The 26,258-nt window shown below is 45.8% G+C and overlaps 1 protein-coding gene across 3 annotated transcripts in view; it reads left to right on the top strand.

The window, feature by feature from the left end:
• Positions 1-26,258, top strand: part of DNAJC19 (DnaJ heat shock protein family (Hsp40) member C19) — a 143,051-nt gene that overhangs the window by 29,430 nt on the left and 87,363 nt on the right. For 2 of the 3 annotated variants that reach the window (XM_069211046.1, XM_069211045.1), the window contains exons 2-4: positions 9,025-9,076; positions 22,252-22,325; positions 25,738-25,814. In XM_069211046.1, the coding sequence (XP_069067147.1) occupies positions 9,025-9,076; positions 22,252-22,325; positions 25,738-25,814 (203 nt within the window). The remainder of the gene's footprint in view (positions 1-9,024; positions 9,077-22,251; positions 22,326-25,737; positions 25,815-26,258) is intronic. The other variant, XM_069211047.1, reaches the window with a different exon arrangement.

Here is a 26,258-nt window from a genome sequence, read left to right as displayed (position 1 = left end):
GCTGCTGTGCAGCATGGCTGGAAGTTGAGGAAAATTACCAGTTAAAGAATATGTCATAGCAAAATTTAGGAATCTGGCCTCTTGTGTATGCTCTAGGCATCAAGGGTATGCAGGGAAGTGGGTGCATCTGATGAGTGTATTGAAATCTCTTACATCACTGCTTGCGTGCAGTTTTGCTGCGCTGTAGATATTTTTTTGATGAAGCGGAAGGAGACAGTTTGCTGAGGCGTAGATGAGAAATAATAGCTCAGTATCACTTGAGAACATAATATGAATCGAGAGGGGTGATCATGATCGGGCACAACATCAACTGTGTCGTAGCAGGCCTGCTACCTGGAGCAGAATCATAGCAAACACTCCATGGGGCAATTGCAAGGAATGTGTATACCTATGATTTAACCGGACCGTTTACATCATATTGACATTGACGGAAAATCCTCTATGCCCACATGCAGCTTAACCATTTTGAACAGAACAGCATCATATTAAACTTTTTAAAAGTAAAAAAAAAAAAAAGGTTAACATTTGCCTTTGAACATACGTGTATTTATTCTTGACTAACACATCATACGGTTGTTTTGGATGTTTGTTGGAGAATATAGCATGAGAGGCCATGCTGCAACTGCGAACTGTAAGCTTTCAAGCTGCTTTGTATACGCTTACCTTCTCCCCGATGCTACTCTCCTCACTTCTATAAAGAACACTTGAGTTTATTAGCAAAATTTGCTTTACTTAGTGATTATACTTCATGTACGAGAAAGACTGAGAGAAAGATAGACTGGTGTGGGAAGCAGTTATGAGATACTTGGAAGATGCACAGAAAGAGTCTAGGAGATACAAACGAGCATCAATCTGTGCTTTGTTCATGCACCGGAGAAGAAACAGGAAGTCTGACTGAGAGTGATTCATTTGCTACAAATTGTTCTTTGTGTGACGCTTGGATTAGTCACAGGTCATATGACTTCCATAATGTAACATTTATCACATCCCCCACACTCTTAAAATGGTTCTAGCACCCCTGCCTCTAAACTGGTCACCTGGCAGCAAGGCTTTTCTTACGATCAGTTGCGATGGGTTACAAGCCAGTGTAGAGGCTTCCTGCAAAGTCAATGTTCGCTTTCTCTGCTTTGGACGTTTCTGATGGTGGCTGTGTGTGAATCTCACACACTTGCAAATAAACAGCGACCGTTTCAATTTATGTATGCTACTATGACCTAACCAGAGATGGTAATGAGTGTTGGTCACTGCCGGCAAGTGGAGCCTCAGGATCTGTGTTATTGTAAGTTTGTTAGTATGGAAAATAGACAATTTCATTAAATTGCTAATCAATCAGGTATTTATAAAAGCGCGCTTATCACCCGGCGGGGCTCAAGGCGCTGGGGAGAGGAACATGGATCTGTCAAAGAGCCAGGTCTTGAGGTTCTTCCTGAACTGGATCAGCGAGCGGGATTGCCTGAGATGGAGAGGCAGTGTGTTCAGGTCTGCACCGCAAGATAGCTAGGGGAAGATCCTTCTCATGAGTTCTTACAGATCCTACAGGTGGAAGCGAGGGCCAGCTGTGCGGAGCAGAGCTGTCTGGTGTGAGTGCAGAAGGAAATGCAGTGATTCAAGTAGGCATTGATTGAGCTAGGCGGGTCCGATGTTGTGTAGGGCATTGTATGTGTGTGTGTGTGTGTGTGTGAGGAGCTTGAAGGTGATTCTTTTGTTGACCTGTAGCCAGTTAAGGTCTCTCAGGTGTGCGGTGATGTTTTGGTGCCCGAGGATGTCCATTATGAGTCTAGCCGTGGTATTCTGGATTCTCAGGAGTCTTGTTTAGAGTTTCTTAGTGATGCCGGCATAGAGGCCCTAATTCCGCCAGGGTCGCGAATGACGGAAGCACCGCCAACAGGCTGGCGGTGCTTCAATCGTCATTCCGACCGCCGCGGTCGCCCAGCCGGGTCCGGCGGTTTCCCGCCAGATTTCCCCCGGCTGGGAGAATCCTCCAGGGCAGCGCTGCAAGCAGCGCTGCCTTGGAGATTCTGACCCCCTTCCCGCCAGCCTGTTTCGGGCGGTTTTCACCGCCAGGAAGAGGCTGGCGGGAACGGGTGTCCTGGGGCCCCTGGGGGCCCCTGCACTGCCCATGCCACTGGCATGGGCAGTGCAGGGGTCCCCTAACAGGGCCCCAGCCTGCTTTTCACTGTCTGCCTGGCAAACAGTGAAAAGCACGACGGGTGCAACTGCACCCGTCGCACACCTGGAACACCGCCGGCTCCATTCGGAGCCGGCTTCAGTGTTGCAGGCCTCCTTCCCGCTGGGCCGGCGGGAAAGTTGAAATGTCACCAGCGGTCTTTTGACTGCGGTGCGGCCAAATGGCGGTTCCCGCCAGGCGGGCGGCAACCGCCGCCCGCCGGGGTCAGAATGACCCCCAGAGTGTGTTGCCGTGGTTGAGTTTGCTGCTGACGAGTGCCCCGGTGACTGTTCTTGCCTCGATGGAGATCCATTTGAAGATTTTTCGGAGCAGGCGAAGTGTGTCGAAGCACGATGATGAGACAGCATTGACTTGGTGGGTCATAGAGAGCGAAGAGTCGAGGGTAATGCCGAAGTTGCTTGTGCGGTCGGTGGGTGAGGGTGTTTGTGCTCTAAGGGTTGTGGACCACCAGGCATCGTCCCAGGCGGAGGGGGTACCGTACAGTCTGCAATGAAACAAAATGGCCAACTACCATAAGACGGTGCTTTAAGAACATCTAAACGTGAGATGAAACTAAAATGCTTACCTTGAAAATGACACACTAAAATGGAAACGGATCCGTAAATAATGTAGGGTTTCTCATTTCGCACCGAGAGCACTGACCGCACACAGTGTTTTTTTTTTGTTTTTTTTTTTAAGCCTCGTGCGACAGTGGTGTGCCCGCAGGCAGACTGAGTACTTGTATTCAAATGTCTTTGCGCAAAGTCTCGCCCCCGAAAACAGACATGCAGCCCTTCCTTAAAAGCACAAGCTTCGATGAGTGAGGCGCGGGGGCACAGAACAGGCGCCCTCTGAAAACAGTGACATTTGATCTCAGTCTTTGAATGCCCTGCAATTGTGAAGAGATAAGAACAAGATTCACAGGCCTATTTACAGAAATGGAGCGGAGCTCAGAGCAAGTGAAAGCAGGACCGATCGTGTGAATTGCTTTTCAAAAAGTAGTTCCTAAAAGAGATGCTAAAATGGAACCAGTGGATTGATATAGTAATTGGTTATGCTCTTGGGGAGGGATAAACACAGGAAAATGCATGATGCATGCATGCCATGGACAAATGGGGTGAAAGAGTAGGAGAGCAACAATGGAGCCAGAAAATGGGAAGCCTATGGGTGGGCGGAAGCTCACAAAGAGTATACAACATGTCTCGAAGAGAAAGCACAGGCTCTGTCTAGCTGAGACCTAAAAAAAGAATAAAAGCACGATGATGTGGCAAGTGTTGACTGCGTCATACCATTTTCATTTTCTTTACTTTCAGCCATGTTGCACAGCTGCCGAGCTTCTTTGCAACACGGGTAAAAAAATCTTGACAAAGACAATAGATCCCTTAAAAGCAAGACCCATTTGCATGGTCTATGCTTGATATGAAAAGTTATGCACCATGTCATAAGTCTAATCTGTTTATTATGAAAAGATACGACTAAGGCAAATGGCATGATTAATTTAATGTGAAAGCATATGTTACATAAACTATGCATTTAGGGGGATTATTATTACACTTTATTAAAGCCTGTAGACAAGTATTTAGTTGAATGGAATCTCATAGATTAATGTAATAGGCAAGGGTTTTGGTTCCTCTTTTCTCTCCCTGGATGGGTTATACTGTATATTGTTTTGCAACTGTTGTTTTGATTTGTGATTAAGCTTAATCTCGACACAGGAGGCCTGAATTGGTTATGATGTCAAACCAATAGTTAAGGCATAGTGGCCTGATTGGTGCATTAAGAAAACACAATGTCAGCGTATATCTGATCCTTTTATAATGAAAAATTAAACATAGTAGGGCTGGCTTATTTATTATGAAAAGCATCTGTTAAACCCAGTAGGCCATTAAAGGTGAATTTTTATTACATTCTAGACTGGTATTGTGTTATATGGGGGCTCACAGAATACTGTAGACAGGATTTTTAGGTCTTAGTCAGCCCTCCTAACAACCACCTGGTTGTTGAAGATTGTGAATAGGGAACTAGACCAGCCCTTTCAAACACTAGCTGTCTTGCACATCTGTCTGAAAATGAGTGCACTTCAGTGCCAGAACTGGTAAATCAGTTCTCTAATTTTTTATTTCCTACTTTTATAGGTTGCTTTTGTTTCTTTTATTCTTTTTTCCTATTCCCCGGACAGTTTTAACTGACAGTTTTCTCTTATTACTCATTTAATCTGCAGTGCTATGCATCTGGCATGGCCACTGATTCTAAACTTGGGATTCTTTTTAACTGTATAGTCCGAAGTGTATCATTGTATTAAGGTTAGACACTATTCAGGGGTCATAGGGTATACCAGGGCTATTGGACCCCAACTGAGGTGGTTGAGGTCATTTGACACTAGTTTCCTGGAATTGCTCCTAATGCGGCTCTGCAAAGTAGGCCACATGCACCCTTTCCGCACTTGGCTCTCAGGGTAGTAATGTCAGGGAGTCAACAGCTTCTCTGGGAGTTTGTTTGGGAGGCAAACTCAGAATGCAACAGTCATACAACAGATGAAACGTATTATTAGCCCACCCTATGCTCAGCTTTTACTTAAAATAAAGCTCTTTAATCATAGAACACAATGAAATACTGTACACCTCAAAGGTGGCAGAGTTACCGAATTGGCAGTACCCCTACAAGTCTAGTTAAATGCTGGTACCCTCTGTAGTTCATGCATCCTCTCTCCATTCTCTTGGGAGTTTCCTTCTATTTAGAGTAATAATGTAGGCAAAGAAGTGTGGAGTAGATTAGGCAGGGGTACAGATCACGGTTAACTACCCTAGTGCTAGCTCATAGATCAGTTATTTGTTTTTGTCTTTCAGATCCATAAATTTTATATTGGCACAGGTTAGTGTTCTAACAGCCATCTTCCTTTTTACACTTATAAGCCGTACATTATCTGCTCATGAATTGTGGGCACTCACTAACACAGGCCAGTGCATTTAGCAACTTCGTCCCGCAGGCTTCAGTATTGGTGACAGGACTGTGGACAGTGGTCTTATGCTTCTCTATACTGCTTAAGTTGAACAGCGCGTTCTGATGGCTCACCTGTAGTTGCAGCCTCTCGGCAGATGCAAGTAATGTTGAACTTCAGCAGCTGCAAACCCAGAGTGGAGACAGGCAGGCACTCGTCTTCAGCAGTTGTTCTTCATGGCTGATGCAGACAGGCACTTGTCTTATGTAGTTTGGCTTACAGGAGCATACATCAGCTCATGTAGTAGCAGCAACAGCACCAGGCCTTCTGGGTCAGCGATGGGAATGCCAGGGAGTACAATGATGATTTGCTGCTCAACGTCTGAACGGAGGATTGCTCACACTTTCTGTTAGTACCTGCTTCACTCTCTGTTGGTAGGCGGCTACGTTTTGGTGTTCCACAAGTCAGAAACATGCTGGGCTTCTCCTCCTTGACAATCTTTCCTTTTCAGGACCAGGCGCTCTTCACGCTCTAGGTAGGCCTGCCAGGCTTTTATGTGTCCCTTTGTCCTTTTGAAATTCTAAAGTCAGCCCTGTCTCCATCCTACCTCACTGCAGTGTCTGGATCTCTGTCATCCAGCCACAGTAATGCATGCAATTCACATGCACTGTTTGTGAAACCTCTACCCATTCTCCTTCTTGTGCAGTGCTACCCCAGGGGCTACAGAAAAGGGATCACACTGGCCTAGAATTCAGATTCTCACTACACACAGAGTCCTACTACTTCTTCACAGGTTACTTACCTATTACACATATATGCACGTGGAATGTCAAAACAAGGGCCGGGGTTCACATACAGAACTGACGTTTACACAAGTGAGGTAGGTAGACTGCTAATTCCCTTGACAGAGAGAAAGGGGTATGATCATAATAAAGATTCACAGTAAGTCGGTACACTTCCACCACCATTTTATGTGACTTACCCAGGACATGAACAGTAGTCATATGCACACTATTAGCGCATGCTTTGAGCGCCCCTCAAGGTCACAGAACCCGTTCTGGACTTCACATTACCAGGAACAGGCCTAGGACTATGTGCGCAAGTAGATTAGTGTGACACCAGGGCAAAAACTTCAGCATATTGTCAGCAGTTCCGGAGTCCGAGCAGGAGTCATCAGACCCTTGAAGTCGCATGCCTTGCGGATCGAACTCCGGGCTGAGAAAGTCAGGAACGCTGGCGTGGATGGTGTTGGGGCTGTGGTGCGAAGCAGGACGATGCAACCTGCAGTGCCCACAGGTCACGGTGCAGGCAGCGGCTCTGTGACGGCATCCAGCAGGTCGGTGAGACCAGAGCTGCGGTGTGAAGCGGGGCAGTGCGACGTGCGGTGTCACCAGGTCACGGTGCAGGCAGTGTCGTCGTCGTTGCTTGAAGCGCTGTCGTTGGTAGGCCCAAGCCAGCGTTGCGGGATGGGACGATGCTTCGTGACCCTCATGAGCAGTGTCCACAGGCCAAGGTGCGGACAGGATGTCTGGTGAAAGCACTGGAGTCGATGATGCTGGCGTGTGTGGACCGGGGCTGTGGTGCAGGACTGGACGGTGCTTCGTGTACCTCATGAGCGGGGTCCTCAGGTCAGGGTGCAGGCAGTGGCGTCGGTGTCAGCAGGAGCGGAGTCGTCTGGGATGCCCAGGCTGCGGTGTGAGCAAGCGATGCCGGAGTGCGGGGCCCATAGGTCGCGGTGCGAGCAGTGGCTCGGTGAAGTTGTCCAAAGACTGCGTCGGTGAGACCAGGGTCGCAATGCGAAGCGGGGCAGTGCGGCTCCATGCGGCGTCGGCAGATCAGCTGCGTCGTTGGCGGCGTCACAGTGGTTTCTCCTCTTGAACAGCACAAAACATACAGTTCCTGGTGTTTCAGGTCTAGGAAACTGAAGTCTTTGGTGTCCCTTAGACTTCCAACAGGAGGCAAGCTCTGCTCCAAGCTCTTTGAGAACTTTCTCAAGCAGGACACACAGCAATGTTCACCCTTTGCACTCTTTTCAGGCAGAAGCAGCAACTGCAGGCCAGTCCAGCAAAGCAACACAGCAAAGGGACAGTACTCCTCATGCAGCTCTTCTCCTGGGCGGAGGTTCCTCTTGATTGCAGAAAGATTCTAAAAGTCTGGGGTTTTTGGTGGTCTTCTTATACCGTTTTCTGCCTTTGATGTTGGCAAACTTCAAAGCAAAGTCTCAAGTGTTTGCAAGATCCTTCCTTGTCCAAGCCAGGCCCAAGACGCACACCAGGGGGTTGGAGACTGCATTGTGTGAGGGCAGACACTGTCCTTTCAGGTGTAAGTGACCACTCTTCCCTCCACTCTAGTTCAGTTGGCTCATCAGGATATGCAGGCTACACCCCAGATCCCTCTCTGTCACTGTCTACAGGGAATTCACAACTGCCCAACTGTCAAACTAACTCAGACGGGGAATCCACAGATAGGCAGAGTCCCAGAATGGTGTAAGTAAGAAAATGCCTACTTTCTAAAAGTGGCATTCTCAAACTCACAATCTTAAATCCAACTTTACTAAAAAGATGTATTTTTCAGTTGTGAGTTCAGAGACCCCAAACTTCATATTTCTGTCAAAGGGAATCTGCGCTTTAAAGTTATTTAAAGGCAGCCCTATGTTAACCTATGAGGGAGATAGGCCTTGCAACAGTGAAACCTGATTTTGGCAGTATTTCACTGTTAGGACACGTAAAACACAACAGTACATGTCCTACCTTTAACATACACTGCACCCTGCCCGTGGGCCTTAAGGTGCCTTACTTGTACAAAAAGGGAAGGTTGAGGCCTGGCAAGTGTGTACACTTACCAAGTCGAATTGGCAGTTTAAAAGTGCACACACAGACACTGCAGTGGCAGGTCTGAGCCATGCTTACAGGGCTACTAATGTGGGTGGCACAACCAGTGCTGCAGGCCCATTAGTAACATTTGACTTACAGGCCCTGGGCATCACTAGAACGCTTTATTAGGGACTTACCAGTAAATCAGATGTGTCAATCATGGCAAAACCAATCAACAGTACAATTTACACAGGGAGCACTTGCACTTTAGCACTGGTCAGCAGTGGTAAAGTGCGCAGAGACAATAAACCAGCAAAAAAAGAGTCCAATAAACCATAAAATCAGGAGGTTAGAAGGCAAAAAGAAAGGGGAGAAACACCAAAGAAGCAGCCGGGTCTAAAAGGTTCCAACATGGACACTGCATTTAGAAGCATCATGATGGCCTTCTTTTGATTGGTACAATTATAGACTGCACGATACCCTTACAAGATGGTATGGCACTGTGTTGCTTAATGAATGGCCATCTTTGAATAATATTGTGTATATTCTCATATTGTTTTACTGTCCACAATAGCCACCACATTTAGAAACAATTTGGAGGTTGTTTTGGAGCTGTAAATCAATGAAACATTACTGAGAATGTCTCTTGAAGAGGGCCATCCACTGCAAGGTTAATTCATTTAATTTATTGCTTTGGAAGGCATATACCTGTCACATTTAGTTAGCAGTATATTTCCCCTTTTCTACTTTAAAAATATATATATATTTTGCATATGTTTTTAATATTGTGTTTTTTAGTGGGGATGAGTGAGTGGGTGAATTTAAAGATGAGTGTATGCCTGTGTGTGTGGAGAATGGATTGATGAGTACAGGATTGAATGTCAAAGTACATTCATGATGACTTACTGAGTGCATAAGTTCACCACTGACTGAATAGGGACTTTGCGTTACAAGCTCGACCCTGACCCCAAGATATTTCCAATTCCTGATAAAAGTTAGTGTGTCCAACTTCATCACTGGGAATTAGATCTGTAAGTTTCCAGAAATACATGCCTGAAATGTAAAAATAAAAATAAAATAATATTCTTTCCTTTATTGCTTTACAGGCCAGTACTATGATAGCAGCAGGCCTGACCATTGCTGTGGCTGGATTTGCAGGTTAGAAGATGAAGATAATGGTTTCCTTACATTGTGACCCTGGTTATGTGTACTAATTGTAGTAACAATTTTGTTCATCTTGTTTTTCAGTAGGCATATTGTTCTCCACAAAGATGTTTAATAAGGACAAACAATCCATGTACTTACTTTTTGAGAAGTCATAGTTGGGACAAAAATAATATTGAGGGTTAGACATTGTGGGTAAATAAAGTAGAGGCCATGTTTGAGAATGTTGTAATGTAGTATGAGTTCTAGGTTGGTTACTGTCAGACTAAAGGTTAAAATAGGTTGACTGCATCACTGCAGTCTCTCAATAGGCACTTGTGTCTGACGTTTTCTGGTCACTCTACAGGAAACATCTCTGGGTATGTACTAGGGGCACTAACTTGATAAAGGAGGCTTTCTACTCCCTGTTCACTAAAATGGTAAGATCAGAATCCCTTAACTCAAATGAAATTAGTTGTGACCAATATTGAGCTGCTAGGGATTGCAGATCTTTCAATGAATACCCAAACTATGTTCTCACTCAAACTCATGCTGTCGCTAGATGGAAAGCGGTTCAAAAGACTCTGATAGAGAATGGTAATAAAATACAACATCACTTATAAAGTGCTCATCTGCCACACAAAGGCATCCAGGCGCTACAAACAAAAATATAGGCCAACCTCGTTGACGCTTACTGGCTGAGGTCTTAAATAGTTTTCTGAACTGAACGTCAGTTGAAATTCTACAAAGGGAGGGAGGAAACTCATTCCATGCCTTTGTTGCCAAATACCTGCAAGAACAGCCACCCCTGGACTTAAGACAAAATGTAGGGGGCATCAGCAGCAGAGCCTCCTTTGATCTAAGGGGCACAAAGGGGGTAAGCAGGTACATAGGGACAAAACCTCTAACAAACATACTTAAGAGCAACCCCATGAAAGGAGCAAAGAGCAATCACCAGTGCTTTAAAAGCGATATGCTTCTCAGTAGGAAGCCAATGTAATTCTTTGAGGTGAACAGTAATTGAATGGTTTCTAGGAACCCACACGCCCCCCCGAAGTCCGTCTAGCTGCAGAATTTTGAACCACTTGCAAATGTTTGATAAGATCACCTGTTAGACTGAAAAATAGAGCATTAGCATAATCCAGTCTTGAGGTAATTAACGCATGTACAGTAGTTTTCCACCTCTGAAAGGGAACATAGTTTAGTGGCTTCTTCAACAAATGAATCAGAGCAAAACTCGTCCCTGCCTGGGAAGTGATGTGGGGTTGGAAAAAAAAAACTATCATCAATCTTTACTCCAAGAGTTTTTTACAACAGATGCAGAGGTTAGGGCCATGTCCAGCTCAATTGGCCACCAGTTACTAGACTATCCAATTATCTTGTAGCCAAAAAGGAGAATCTGTTCTAGAGGAGTTACAATGTAAACTGTTCTGATGCATCCACTCCACCACCTTCAGTATACAGTGCTTAAAAGTCACCTGCCCCACTGCAGGGTTCTAACCTATAGAAAAAACAAGTTGAGTGTCATCCACAAAGTAATAATTGAAGCCAAATGTGACATATACACATTAGATAGAGTGGGACACTGGGACGGACCACGAGCATCCCTAAATTTAACGGCTGTAGCAGAGGAGAGAAATGGCTCCAACCTGACACTTGCCATCTGTCTGACAAAAAGGACTGGATCCATTGCAAAGCTGAGTACTGTGGGCCTCATTACGACTTCAGCGGTCCTTTCATAGGACCGCCGAAGCCGCTGCAGGCAAGAGACCACTAGTAATGGAGGTCTTTTGCCTGCCATATTAGGAGTGTTCCGCTGGGCCAGCAGAACACTCACAACAATATTGACGCCGCCTCGTAATTGACCAAGCGACAATGTTGTGGTGCGTCTGGTGCGACAGCAACCGTCGTGCATTTCACTTCCCCTAATTCGGGCAATGAAATGCACGATGGCTTTGTCCATGGGGGACCCTGCATTGCCCACGCCAAGTGCATGGGAAGTGCAGGGGCCCCCATAGGGCCCCCCAACACCCCTTTTCTGCCAGTGTCTGCATTGCGGTGAGACCGCCATGCAAAGGCTGGTGGAAAGGGGACTCATAATCCCCAGGGCAGCGCTGCTTGTAGCGCTGCCCGGGCGGATTGCGACCGCCAGGCTGTCGACAGGCGGCAACCTGGCTGTGCCGACGGTCGGACCGTGGCCCATATGCCACAGTCATATTCGGGCGGTCGGACATCCCTGTCTGCGGCGGTCCAACCGCCATTGCGAGTGTGGTGGTCTTGAGACCGCCACACTCGTAATGAAGGCCTGTCTCTCTGGTGAAATCCTTATTGAGAAGGACGCAACAGCTCATGGTGTTCGAAAAAGGTATTTAATTGCTGATTCACTAACTGCTCAAGCATTTTAGGAGTGGTGGTGAGCAACAAAATAGGTCTAAAAATTTCCAGACTTGGGACGTCATTATGACCCTGCCATGGTGGTATTTTGACTGCCACATTACGACCGAGTCGAAAGGTGGCGGGTTGTAGCATCATTCTTGGGTCTGGGGAACTCTTGAGGTACAAGCTTTCAGCTTCAAAAAAGCTTTTTGAACTTTAAAAGTTTCCTTTGTAGAGTTATCAGGTTCTCAGATTTTCTTAGAGAAATACACCACCCACGTTATGTTCATAGATAATTTTATCCTCTGGGAAGTAGATTCATCTCCATTTCCTTTACACCTGTTTACAATGTATTTTAATAAGCGGAAGTGCCAGAGAGAACCATGAGGCTGAACAGTGAGGAGAGTGAAGAACTCTGCTCGGCAAACTTTACCCATAGCTGCCAAGAGCCAGCCTGAGACAAGGGCCCATTCATCTTCCACACACTTGACAACAGAGGGCAGGAGGACTGTTTGGCATCATGAAAATCTGCTTTGTTCACAAACCTCCAAGAGCACAAAGACCTTGGGATAACTATCACTTGAATCTCCCTAGTTGATACAGGCAAGAAGAAAGGAATAGGCCAATGATCCATCCAAGCCAGCTCACAAGGGTGGGCTAACCCCATATGATCCAAGTTAGAGAAAACAAGGTTAATGGTATAATCAGTCTTGTGAGTGGGCATTTTAATGAGTTGGCAAAGATAGAGTGAAGCCAGCAAGTTAATAAGACAGCAATCCAGAGCATCCTTTGGATCATCCAGATGAATATTAAAATCCCCTGTCGCCATAAAATGAGTGGTCTTAAAACATAAAGGGGTGGGTGGACGAGGTCTAGCCACAGGGAAAATGGCTGCATGATTGTTGAGCTCCGCGGGCCGGTGTGTTCTTGGGGGCAGTGGCAGAGCTGAGGGGACATTGCGGGAGCCTCATCCTTTCTTCGGACGGGAACAGGGGCCTCCAGGGTGCTTGCAGCAAGACAGAGGAGCCTGTGGCCGACAACGTGCAAGCAGCCGAAGGCTCGATTTCTGAGTCAGCGGCATCTCGGCTATGTGCACTGGAAGAGGCCCAATGGGGAAGTCTCGCGTGCGGCTGCCGCAACCCACAGAGTGGCAACGGAGCCCAACTTTCAGCATTTTCAGGACTTTCAGGATTTACAGGACTTTCAGATTCTTCAACATTTCCAGTGCTTATCAGTGATTTTCTGAGTTCTTGGAAATGGCAGCGCGTACTGGACGAGGCTCGTCGGAGGGGTCTCACGTGTGGACGCTGTTGACACGCACCCCCTACTTCTCCCCCCGTTACTAAACACATCTCACACCTGGAGTGGTTTTGCTGGCTTGTAGCAGTGTGCAAAACAGCAGGCCAGACTTCTCTAACTTCTACCCACGCTTCCTTCTCTGTCTCTACCCGCTGGACAACACCTTTGCCTAGGGTGGACGCTAGCATAAGGGCTATCGGCTGGGGGGCTGACCGACAATCTGGAGCACCCTTCCACCTTCTTCTCCCTGCTGGTGGGCTGCATTGACCAATGCAACGCCACACTGGTCGCCCCGCAATGGTCCTTCATAGCCCTGAGTCAACAAGGACGCATCTCGCCAGGAGCACCACCCTCTGCCCCACGAACACGTATGTCACCCCACTGAAAGCCCCGATGGAGTAATAGACAAGCCAACTACATCCAAATAATTTTCAGGGTAGTGTTTTCCTACGCCTTGATCCACTCTTCCACCCTCAGAAGACGGTGTTGACCTATAACAGTTGCCGGGGGAACAAAGGGCGGCTGCTCCCATGCAGTAACTTGTCCATCATTGGACTGTGGACCAACGGCCCTCATATCCAGGATCTTAGTTTGTTACAGCTGCTACCTTCACCGAATGTGTGATCCTCAGTACTGGTGAGTCACCCTACCCAACCTTTTTGAGGCAGGACAAGTGTAGCTGGGTGACACAGCTGTGCCCTGCAGATATGATAAAGTTGGGATGTTTGACCAGACCTCGGACCCCCACTGAAGCTGCCATCGCTCTGACACTGGGCCTCTGGCTCTGGGCTCCGAAAGCCCTCTTGGCGCCATCAGTCCACCCCTTTGTGGAGATGCCCTCCGGCAAACCATCTCATAAATCTACGCAACAGCTGCTCAATGCCCTCATCCGCTGTCACTCTTGGCCCCAGCTCTAGGGATGCCTCAATGGACACCCGCTCAGTCACTGCCATGGAGTTTATTCTGCACGGAATTTCCGCAGTAGGCCGTCACCTGGACGCCATGGACTCCAAGATCACAGACCTGTCTGCAGACTCAGTCGATCTGTGCGGACATAGCTGGTTTCCTTGACAAAGTCACAGATCTGGACCATTGCATGAATGCTGTCGAAAGTAGGATAGCAATCCTGTCGAATAATGAACCAGAACTACAATTCCTCTGACACAAACTCACGGACCTAGAGGACAGGAGCCGGAGAGACAGTCTGTTTTTTGGCCTACCGGAAAAAGAGGAGGGTTCAGATCTGAGGGCCTCCCTTAAAGACTTAATTACTACTCTCACATGCCTTACTTTTTTCCCATGCTGGAATTTCAGCAAGTCCTCAAGATTGGCCCCCTCCACAAGAACACTGCCGGGAGGCCCCGTCCCATCACGGCGTGCTTCCTATGGCATGAACAGATCCGCCAGCTGTTACTAACTGCGAGGGCCCATGGCCCATACCACAACGACAGCCATGAAATCTCTATTGCTGCGGACTTCTCACATGAAACGAATGAAAAAAGAAAAGGGTTCTTCACACCTAGGCCCCAATTGCGACATTTGAACACTAAATTTGAACTCTTCGAGCCGGCCCGAATGTGATTAATAATGGATGGTAAATCCAGGGATTTTTTTGAGCCTACGGATCTGCGCTCTTTCTTGGATGGCCTTTCTGCCCAACTCATGGACCACGGGTCCGCAGACCTGACGTCAAGCCCCTCCACGCTAAGGGCCAGATTTACGAAGTTCCGATATTGCGAATCGGAAATTGCGAGTCGGTGTGACTCGCAATTTCCGAGTCGCAATATCGGATGCAGAACGGTGTCTCAGACACCGTCTGTGACTCGCTATGGGGTCGCAAAGACCCACCTCATTAATAATGAGGTGGGTCGCATTTTGCGACCCCATAGCGAGTCCCTTCACTCACAGGGATGGTGGCCTGCTGAAGTCAGCAGACCTCCATGTCTGTGACTGCTTTTTTAAATAAAGCAGTTTTTTTATTTTATTTTGCAGCCCGTTTTCCTTAAAGGAAAACGAGTTGCAAAATAAAAATAAATAACGAAACCATTTGGTTTCGTTTTTTCAGAGTAGGCAGTGGTCCATTGGATCACTGCCTGCTCTGAAAAAACATTTTTGGCAACATTCACAAAGGGGAAGGGGTCCCCTAGGGACCCCTTCCCTTTTGCGAATGGGTTACCACCAGTGTGACACTGGTGGTAACTGCGAATTGCTTTGCGACCGCGTTCGCTGTCACAAAGCAATTTAGCATAGCGATGCGAGTCGCAAATAGGAAGGGGACACCCCTTCCTATTTGCGAGTCGCATTCACAATTTGCGAGTCTGTACCCACTCGCAAATTGTGAATGAGCATTGCGATGGGCATTTTGCATGGGACAAACTGCGATTTTTGCAGTTTGCACCATGCAAAATGCTTGCTACATCTGGCCCTTAGTGCCTCTACTCTACACATGGACATCGACCCTGGTGCCCTCCACATTTACTCTGCAGCACAGAAAAGGGGATGGTTTTGTGACCACTGAGATCTCAGGATGGCAAAGACATGGCCCTTCAGGCGGTGGCAGACATCACTCAGGGGTTGCACAGAGACAAATCAAGGTCCCCTTTGAAACCTCTGCCCCCTGCTGACTGATTGATTGACATGTTTCCGGGGGATAATTGCTGGACTATCTGCTGATCACGTGCGGGCAACCAAAATGACCATCTTCTGAGCGTTAAGTGCCATGCATATATACCTTTGCTACCATATCATTGCTATAGCTGTTCTTACTGTTGTTGTTACTGATGTTAATGCTGCATCAATCGCCCTGGTGTGGATATCCCCCTGCACTCTATCTGGGCATCCCTAGGCCCGGCACATAGGGGTCATAGTGAACCTAACATTCTATTTGACACAAGTCTACTGTTTATTATTGTACTGTTCTCCTATGAGCACTATCTGCTTCTATGATCAAGGTTCTGCTTTCATATAAGGAAGGGTGCCCCTCAATCCGTTCGCTCCTGCTGGGCTATCTATCCCCTTGTCCTACCCGACCAGTGATTAGGGAGAGCCCCCTCCCCCCCATGTTCCTGAGAATTTGTCTACTTTTTCCATCCACGTGGCCCTATCCATCAACATGTATCTGTGAGGGCATTTATGCTGTTTACGAAACACCCTTCAGGACACACCCTTTTCATCCTGGTTTGACATAACCTCCATTATCGCCAAGACCGAAGGTCCCATCTGTGACCAAACCACCCCCCACCCTCTTTTCTCTTAGACCACCCCTTCCTCATCCCTTTCACTTCCCTGATAGTTTTACTCATCTTGCCACTGCTACCCCTAGTCTGCGTTCTCCTATAATCATCCCCCGATGGTGCCACTATCTCTGCGAGAGCTCAGAGGTCGGGCCTTCATACTCAGGACACATCCCCCGCCCCCTATCGTCTCCTTCCCTTGCCGCTCTCTTCTTCTACCCCTCTACCCCCGACTCTTGGCATCCCCACCCTTGTTCTGGTTTTGATATGTCTTAGTTTTCTTCTCATTGGCTCCCTGCCTCCCTCCCTCGTAACTGCCTGGCTGTGGGTTTCACAGGATTAGACCCACAGTTTAACAGAGTTTAGCTCACAAAAGGTACTCCTCCTGATCCCAAACCTAACCTCAGTTACCGCCTCCTTTTTCTCTGTGAGCCTCATAACTATCTCTCCTTCTCTCTCTGCTTCTAGCTTTAGTCTCTTCCCCCCCCCCCCTCTTTTCTTTCTTTTCTCTGACTGGTCTGCATCTTCTGAGTGCAACAGCGGTTCCCTCCCCCCATCCTCATTGCCATCTACTCCAACATAGATAGTCTGAATCGCCATTCCATGCTTCATAGACCCGATAGTAACTATCTTACCTCTGCAGACCCACATGACTGCTCCGAGAATGAGGACTGCCCTCCCATTGACTACTGTATCGTGGAATGTTCATGGCCTCACGCACTACATCAAAAGAAAGAAGGTCCTATCCTATTTACAATCCAAACGTACAGATGTTGCCCTCTTGCAAGAAACACATCTATCATCCTTAGAATCTGAAAAAAACGAGACTGGGTGGGCCAACCTGGCTGTGTCGCGGTTTTTGATGGGACGGGCAGATTGGATATCGGCAATAACGCTGTCAGAGCACTGTGGGAGGACGTACTGTCGGACCATGGGTTGATGGATCACTGGCGCCTTTCACATCGGCTCAATCTTGAGTATACCTTTATATCGCAGGTCCACGGGACGCAGTCTCGGTTGGACTACTTTCCTATTGCCCATAAATTGGTTCTCACGGTTAGGGACTCCTAGATACTGGAAGCAGCACTATCTGACGATGCACCGGTTTTCTTAGCGCTAGACTTAGGTTTTGCTTCCCAAGGATGTAAGCCATGGTGCCTGAATGTATCGCAATACCGTACGCTGCATGGCAAGGATCAACTACACGCCCACGTCTCTGCCTACATAACTGGCAATAAAGGCTCGGTCTCTTCTCCTCAGGTTTTCTGGGCAGTGGCAAAGGCAACACTAAGACGGCGACTTATGAGAGACGCCGCTCTCGCTAATGCCCAGAGACGCTCTCGCTAACTAGAGCTGGAGGGAACTACAGCAACTTGGACCCGCGACTACATCACAAGTCCCTCCCCGGCCTCAAAAATGGAGCTTAATGCTCTCTATACCTCCCAGGCAGAGTACGCACTACCAAGGTTGAAGGGTAGACATTAGGAGCACGGAGAAAAGGCAGGCCGACTCTTAGCAGCTCAACTACGTCAGCAAGAGGCAGCGCTAGCCATTCCTGCCATACGGGATGTTGATGGTACACTCCCCACACACCCACAGGATATAGCTGGTGCATTTGGGTGCTTCTACCGGACCCTTTATGCTCCCGAAAGGGAAGCGAACCATGGCATACTCGCTGAGTTTTTTTGAGGCGGCCCATGTACCTAGTCTCAGTGCAGAGGGAAGAGGGCTACTGAGGGGAGAGATCAGCATAGAGGAGATAATGCAAGCCATATCCAACTTGCCCTACCACAAGGCCCCTCGCAAAGACTGATTCCCGGCGAGAGCGTCAACAGTAGACTCACTATATGAAGCCTTCCGGGGTGCGGAAAGTACAGGCTCCCTGAACCCTATTTTTAATAGGGTGTCCATAACGGTCCTATCGAAACCAGGGAAGGACCATTATTGTGCGGCAGCTATCAACCCATTTCCCTCCTCTATGGGGATGTCAAAATAATGGCTGGCATCTTGGTGGCCCGCCTCAAAAAGGTTATATTGTCCCTTATCCACCACAACCAGGAGGGATTTGTACCTGGGCGGTCCTCTAGGAACCACCTCAACACCCCAGCACATGCACTCTGGACCACCAGAGACTCTAGCGAAGAGATCGTGGCTCTCTTCCTTGATGTTGAGAAAGCCTTCGATAGAATCAAATGGTGGTATCTCTTTGAGACCATGAAACGCTTCGGTTTGGGAGATGAGTTCATTTACAAAGTCCGTTGGTTGTATGACTCACCTCATCTGCGGGGGATTCCTCTCTGGCGTGTTTTCCGTTAAAAGAGGAACTCAACAAGGCTGCCTACTGTTGCCGCTGCTACTTCTCTTGGCAGTTGAGCTTTTGGCAGCTCTTATCTGACGGTCACCCCTCATAGCGAGCATCCCCATACCTACCTCTATTCTGATGACATACTACTCACTCTCACTGACCTTACACGCTCCCTCCCAGCGCTACGGGCTATTCTGGCAGAATTTGAAGCAATATCTTGGTATAAAATCAACTGGGATAAAAGTGAAGCTCTGCCCCTGTCCCCGGTGACTACGAGCGCAGCTCTAGTGGCCTTTCCAATTTCCTGGAAACAGTCGCACCTTAAATACCTAGCGATACTCCTCAATAGGGGCCTGGATGATCTGGTGCAAGATAACCTGGAACCACTGCTTGCTCCCATCAAATGAGATTTTGAAAAGATGGTTCCAATTGGGGCTCTCCCTTTGGGGGAGAGTGCAGGATGTATCATTGTTACCTTGCCACGATATACATGTGTCCTAGGGATATTACCGCTACAAGTACCTCTGCCAATGCTCAGGAAGGTAGATAACTGCATACGTACATTTGTATCGGGCTCCATGAGACCACGGCTCTCCAAATCTAAACTCATTGTGCTTCGGGAATGCAGAGGCCTGGGATTACCTTCTGTGGAACACTGTGCTCTGGTATTCCACCTTTCTCAGCTGGCCTTCATGCTTCCTGCTGTCCCAGACCTACCCCTGTGGGTAAAGGCAGAACGCACACTATCACATATGCCATGGGGCCTAGATGTGCTTTCTGGCGCCAGAGCTCCCCCGCCCCAACCCGCTCATCCAGTGATGCAGGACATGCTGCACTCTCGGCGCCGGGCTCACCCCCTTCTAGGAGTGGACCCTCAGATTCATACTTATGCGCCACTCTGGGGCTATGCTGTTTTACTAGTAGGTGGGGGAAGTGGTTGATTGGGAGGACTGGCGGACTAAGGGCAGCTTAACTTATCTATCGATCAACTCCAAGATAATGGGATGCTGAAGCCGTTTCCAGATTTAAAAGTTGAATTTGTGCTCCCCAGCCACTATTCCTGGCAGTACCGGCTGCTCTCACACTACCTTCATAGCGTATGGGGACCTGCCCATGGCACCTACAGTGTTCCCCAGTGCTCGATTTATGAACCTTGGGTTCCTTCCGAGGAGTGGTGTCTGGTCTGCACAACCTACTAAACCGTCACCTATTCGCTATGCCCCTCCTAACCTCCCTCAAGGCCAAATGACAAACCCATATCACATTCTACCTGTAATTGGAAGAGTGGACTGCCCTATTGGATGCACAGTAACGGAGTGCCCCGGAGGCCCGAATGAAATTTGTCCTTTCAAAACCCTGCATGACTGTTACTGGATGCCCCAGAAGTTTAGAGCAGCAGGACTGTTGCCACATACGACTTGCTGGTGCTGCCCCCACCCGCGTTGCGACCTACTACATATACTCAGTGATTATCCAAATATACAACCATACTGGGAGGCAGTTGGGGTTACGCTGAGGGGGGTCCAGGGCCTGCCCCGCACGCAACTCAGACTCCTGCATACGGCGCTGGCTACGGCTAAACTTTGTATTCTTTGACTCTGGCGAGTAGCATTGCCCCTTCACATGACGAATGGTTGTCAGCAATGTTCTAAACAGCTGCCCATGAATGCCTTATTTATACAGGATAGGACAGAGGTATTTCTGCAAACATGGGCCCCTTTCCTCCAGCTCACAGATAGCAGAACCTACAGCTCATTCCTTCATCCCTTTCTTCCCTTCTATGCCCCCCTCCCCTATTACCCACCGGTCGCTCTCTCTTTCTCCCATTCTCTCTCTCTCTCTCTCTCTTTCTTTCTCTTCCTCGCTCTATTTCTCCTTCTCTTCCTATCTATCGCTCTTACATTTTCTCTTTCCTTCTTTCTCTTTCTTTCTCTCTTCCTCTTTCTCTTTTCTCTTTTTTTCTCTCTCCCTGCCCTCACTGCTTTCTCCCCTCTATCTCCCTTTCTTTATCCCTTCCTTCCTCCTCTTCCCTCACCTCTCTGCACTTCTTTCCTCTGATCCTCTTCTGTCCCAACTTTGTATTTTATTTCTCTTACTTTCCTAGGAACCTGATCCTAATTTTCATTCCTCCCACTCTTCATCCACTGCATAACCATCTCCTCTCTCTCCATAATAAGATAAGAGCTCCCAGCGATTGCTGTTGTCCTTCTGACACGCCCTTGTTTGCACCGCTGTACTCTGCTGTGATCCCCTCCTACCAAGGATCCTAGATCTGTTAGTTACCCTCTCCTCCCATCAGGTAGGTAAACTAGAGATCCCTTGGGTCCACTGTCGATACACAAGTCCTTGCGTTGAGCCTTGCTCTGCCCCCCACCTGCGGTCGGCATTGACATCTTATGGTACCATGCCTTTTCCTCGGTTGGTAAAGCCTAGGGCCTTGCACATGCAATCATATATGCCCATGCTGTTAACTTCTTGTAAATTTGTGGCACTGTATATCACTGCTGAGGTTTTGGTTATTACTAAAGTGCTGGATGTACTAATGGAGAAAGCTCGTTATTCTCCTTTGTAATGTCATTGTTATGCATGATGCTGTTTCCATGCTTATAATTTTCAATAAAGAATTGCAAAACACAAAAAAAAAAACATAAAGCGGCAGGAACCTCACCAAATGAATTAACATCTTCTACTCCCGGCCCAGATGGACAATAAATGAGGGCTCCAGAAAGAGTGAAGTTAGGGGAGATCTTTAAAGAGAAACTCACCCCCTCCACCTGCTGCAAATTGTGTAAAGGAAAGGACAGCCCCTGATATAAGTATTTAAATATATTAGCAGCCGCTCCCTGCTTGCGAATGACCCCATCCAAATAGATTCTGAGGTAGCCCACAGGGAGGGGCAATGTAATCTCAGGATTTGAGGACTCACTAAGCCAAGTCTCAGTGAGGAATAATAGGTCAAGCTTCACATCAATAAAAAAATTAAAAATATCAATAGAATGTTTAGGAAGCGAAGAAGCATTGATGGGGAAGGCAAATAGCTTAATGGGTGTGCACTGAGCAGACTAAAGCCCAGTCAAGGAAGTTACTCACCCAGCAGACCTCTTCCATGACCTTTATCCCGTTTTTTCTTAAATGGCGTTGACTCTTGGGAATCCGCTTGCTTAAAGTTCACGGGACATGAAGATCCTTTCTATTGCTTGATCATACCCCAGCTGCCTGTAGTGATGTTCACAGGATAGCGCTCCAAGTAATGTAATAAACTATGTTTCTTCTTGTAACAAGCACTACCCTTTGTGAACCATGGCTTCAAAAATAAATGCATGGACATGATGCATCGATGGAAACTAACAACAGCAAAGACATCATTTATGTCTGGGCTGAAAGGGCTGTATTTGTATTTGACCACACACATCCTTTCCCTTTGACCTTATGTGTACACATAATTCATGACCTTGCTGGATGCAAATAATAACAGTGAAACTAGCTAAAAACATGCATGTAAAACACAGGCACCTAAAACAAACTGTTGTATCCTACATTTTAGATGGTAGGATCCGTTGTAGGAGTTGCATCTCCTTTGAAGCAAGGTATTTATTGTGTGTAGAAGCCATTGTTCATTTTGCTTCCGACATACTTGCATACCTAACATGCTTCGGTCTGACAATAGGCTATATTCTTACATTTTGTCCTAGAATATCTTTATAGAGCCCTTCTTTCAGGACAATATCAAGCCTAGTGATATTTCTGGCGAACAAACCCCATTTTTGTTGTTTACTGTTGTTAGAATGACTTAAGGCAAGTCCTCTATCACCTTCTAGTTAGATATATTTTAGTCATGTTATGTAGTTCTTGCCCAAAGCAAACAAGGGTTGGTGGCATATGGACCTGGTTACAGAATTGTTGCAGTAAGTGTTGAGTTTTTATTATTGTATGATGACATGCAAGGTCGGCATATTTTTTTCTTGTGTTGTCTTAAGGTCGGTATGCCTTACAGGCCATGAAGCAGATGGAGCCTCAAGTAAAGCAAGCCTTTCAGAGCTTACCAAAGTCTGTAAGTGATTCTTCAATATATGTGTCAGCTGTTGCTAAATGTACATGTTCTGTTTGACAGGTTGGAGTGTTGCATTCATTTCTACTGTATTTACCGTATGCAGTAAGCATCCCTATGAAAGGTGATATAAGTCTAGCTCTCCAGCGTATGTTCTCAATCTTCACTGGAACCTCTCATACCCATGGTGCGCTCAGCAGCTATGTTAGTCCACTCTGCCAGTAACGTTGATCACATTTCACCTATATTTCGCAAGTTCAATTAGCTACATATTTGGGTTAGAATCAAATATAATATCTGCTGCCTTTCCCACAAGGCGATCTGTGAAAGTAATCCACCTTACCTGTCCAGTGTGTTCAAGATCTCCAGCAGTCAAAGAAGAGTAAGAGTTTAATACATTTCTTTCTGAACCCCCAGAGTTGAGAACTTCTACTGCTCAAAGCAGTCCTTTAGTGATGCACCTTCTGCAGCCTGGCACTCTCTCCCTCCAGCCCTCACCCCTTTAAATAAAACGTATTCTCATTGTATTGCACAAATCTCATGAATTATATTTTCATATGCTCTGTTTTAAATGTTAAATTCATTTATTTAATGACCGGATGTTTTTCCTCTTCTCTGTCTCAATGTAACTTTTTATTCTAGAATGTTTCGCTGTAGAGCGCCCTAGTACTGATTCAGTCTAGGTGCACGATGTTAACGTTTAAAGTAAGTAAATATGTTTGAAGTTGTTTTATATCAAAGGGCATTTTTAGAATAACAGTCCAGATTAGAAGAATCCTTAGGTTTTGGTTGCTAAATGCACTCAAATACCTCACCTTCAGAAGAGAGAAAGGATACTTCCGAGTGTCCACAAACCAGAAAGATAAAAGTTTATTTTATGAGAACAGAGTTCTCCTTTTGAGTTCGTGTTGTAGAGGCGTGTAATTTCTTAACTGATAATAGTAATCTATATACTTCCAGAATCGGAAGGAAACTATAGCCAAAGGCACATTGTTCTGGTATAGTACTAGAGTCCATGCAAAATCCCCAGGCACCATTTGCTTTTGCAGGATTAAGGAAATTTAAAGTGACCTTTAAGAAAGCTTTTATGTTACACTGATGTCTCAGCTTGAAGATGACAGGCGGTGTTCTGTTACATCCTAGCGCGACATCAGTGAGTTGTTCAAGTTAAAACTGGTTAGTGGAACAGACCTGAAGAAATAGGTATCCTAGTTCCATGTTTAAACTTAATGGCTAGACTGATAAATTTTCTTTCACAGACTTGTAATTCATCTTCATTAAAGATCGAATGTAGTACAATCTCATTGACATACTGGTGCCTTAAAACATTTTTGTTTTAAATTGCAAACAAGTTTAAAATCCGAATAAATACAAATATTTTACCATTTAGAGAAATAAATAGTTTTTGATAAATTGCCTCTCACCAACTTCAGCACACTTCTTCTATCTAGACTTCTGTACCCAGGGTGTCCAACTTAGGTCTGGGGCCAGATTCATAAAAGGCTTTCAGGATCACCACTGACTTTCTGAATTATTTTGATTAAGATAAATTCTGTATAAACATAGTGTATGTCTATCCTGTAAATCTGACGTGGATCTAGCCGTCAAAGACCTACATTGTACTCTAAGGTGAATTGGCTTTGACAATTTGAGGTAAGAAACATTTCCTTTCCGTCGTTCAATCTTTAATAAAAGAGAACCTTTAGGATAGAATAGCAAGCTGTACTACCACAAGTGTAGGGAACAGGCTAAAACATCAATACCATAACGTAACTGGCTTTTGAGGGTAGGAGCACACCCTGATGGTTTGTTTTTGTTAAAAAGCTTTGCCAAACCGTCGATTGATCTCCTTGTAACATCCTGGGCTGTGATAACTGTTTTATCTGTAGTGAAAGCAGATTGACGTTTTCTGAGAAATCCCCACAAAGTACTGCTGACCTTTTAAAGCGCTCATAAGGCAAGTCTTTTCTTTAAAATGATTTTCAAATAATTAATGGGGGGCACACTTCCAAAAATGCCATCCAAGCACCTGGTTTTCTCAAGGTATTGTAGGTCACAGTATTCCATTTGTTTTTAGATTCTACCACGCCATACTTTACATTTCGTGCTTTAAGCTTTTCTCTGCTTCTGTAAGGTTTGGCGGCCACTAAACACCCACCAAGAGTATTCACCAACTCCTCCTGTAGAACCTCATGCAACTGATCGTTGTGGAAGAGATGTGAGAGACAGCATTTTCACAGTACACTTCCCAGAATCATTTCTGGACAAATTTACTTTCCAGATATTTATATCTGACTACCAGTTTTAGCTGTTAGCTCTCCTGCACTAAGTTGCTGATCATTTCTATCTATTGTTTCTTTGGTAGCACACATTCATTTTTAAGTAAATCTTCAATGATTTAATTTGCTTCCAGCAGAGAGGCATGTGCATTTTTATATTGCAAACAGAAAATCAGTTAATTGACCTCTGATAAATGCTTTAAAGGCTTTCAAGCACATCCCATATACTGCTGTACCTTGGTTTGATTTATGAAGTCTATTTTATTTATATTAGTTTTGAATGTGTCACCAGTTGAAAATTAATTGTCCTGATCCAACCAGTGTCTTCGTCACCATCTTAACAGCAATCTCAGTCCATTTATGATTTAGGCAATGGTATACCCAACCGCCTATCTTTGAACTTCATTGACACTATCTAGTTGAAGAGACATAAAGCAAATTCTTGAACATGATTTCCATCTGTGTGCAAGGACGTAATTCATAACGTCTTGTGTCCATTTCAAGCGACTTGTCTCCCAAAATCCTTGTGAAGGTTCTAGAACAGGAGAACAAATTGGGTACTAGCATCTCTCTCCCTGATATCTTGATGTCTTTTGATGATGGGAATGCTGAAAATAACTTGAGATACAGTAATGTTGTGTATATTATTTCCCAGTGATAATTAAATCAACCGGAAGTTTTATTTTACTACTGCATTCAACATTATTTTACTTTTGCAGAGAGGAGCTGCATTAAATCATCTTATACATTTTAAAAAGTAGGAGTTAGTTGTACAAATAAAACAGATACTCCTTAGTTTTCTTAGGTGTAAGGTCTCCATGAGGTTGAATAGCTCATGTGTTTAGATGGACTCCCCATGCTATTATGGAAGTAAACACTGCACATTACCCAAAATTGATCTTGCCCAACATCTTGTTTCCAAACTGTACATTTCTGATTCAACACCATCTGGTGGACCAAATTATATTGTTTTAAAGCATGCTGATGTCTCTGATTTAAAAGAACATGCTTACTTCCCAGAAAGAAAGAATACTATTTTGGAAATGTAGTAGGTTCCATTTATAGATAGTGGTTTACATCCGGGTTTACAGTGCTTTACATGGCTTTAATTTATGTTTTTCTTTTTTCCCCTTTAGGCCTTCAGTGCTTATTACAAAGGTGGATTTGAACCCAAAATGACAAAAAGAGAGGCTGCATTGGTACTAGGAGTGAGGTAACTAGTTATTTTCTATAAACCACAGCAGGTGTGTTTGCATATAGGACAGGCCCTTTGGAGCTTCAATTCTTCAATCTACTTCGTCAGCTTAGACCTATTCAGTTCACATGAAACTGCCTAAAGAAATGCCATTTCGATTAAGTGACAACTTCACATTTTAAAAAGTCTCACTGAAAATGTATTTACTTCCAAGGTTCTTTTCTTTCTCACATTAGTGTTGTTATATAATGGTGCCCTATGCTATTTAGTATCCAGTCAATATTTACAGTGTTCAGGTGTTAGACGGTAACGGCCAAATTAACTGAGATGTACTGTGTGGCATAATTGCACTTGATAGTCTGGGTTTAGCTGGGTGCATATCTGTATAATTTTATAGTCTGTGTGTACCTGTGTGGGGGCTGTTCTCTCATGTTTTCCTGAGAAAATGTAGATTTTCCTTAG

Source organism: Pleurodeles waltl, chromosome 10, assembly GCF_031143425.1.
Source record: "Pleurodeles waltl isolate 20211129_DDA chromosome 10, aPleWal1.hap1.20221129, whole genome shotgun sequence".
In the NCBI taxonomy this organism is placed as follows: Eukaryota; Metazoa; Chordata; class Amphibia; order Caudata; family Salamandridae; genus Pleurodeles; species Pleurodeles waltl.
This window is presented reverse-complemented; position numbering and strand designations above follow the sequence as displayed.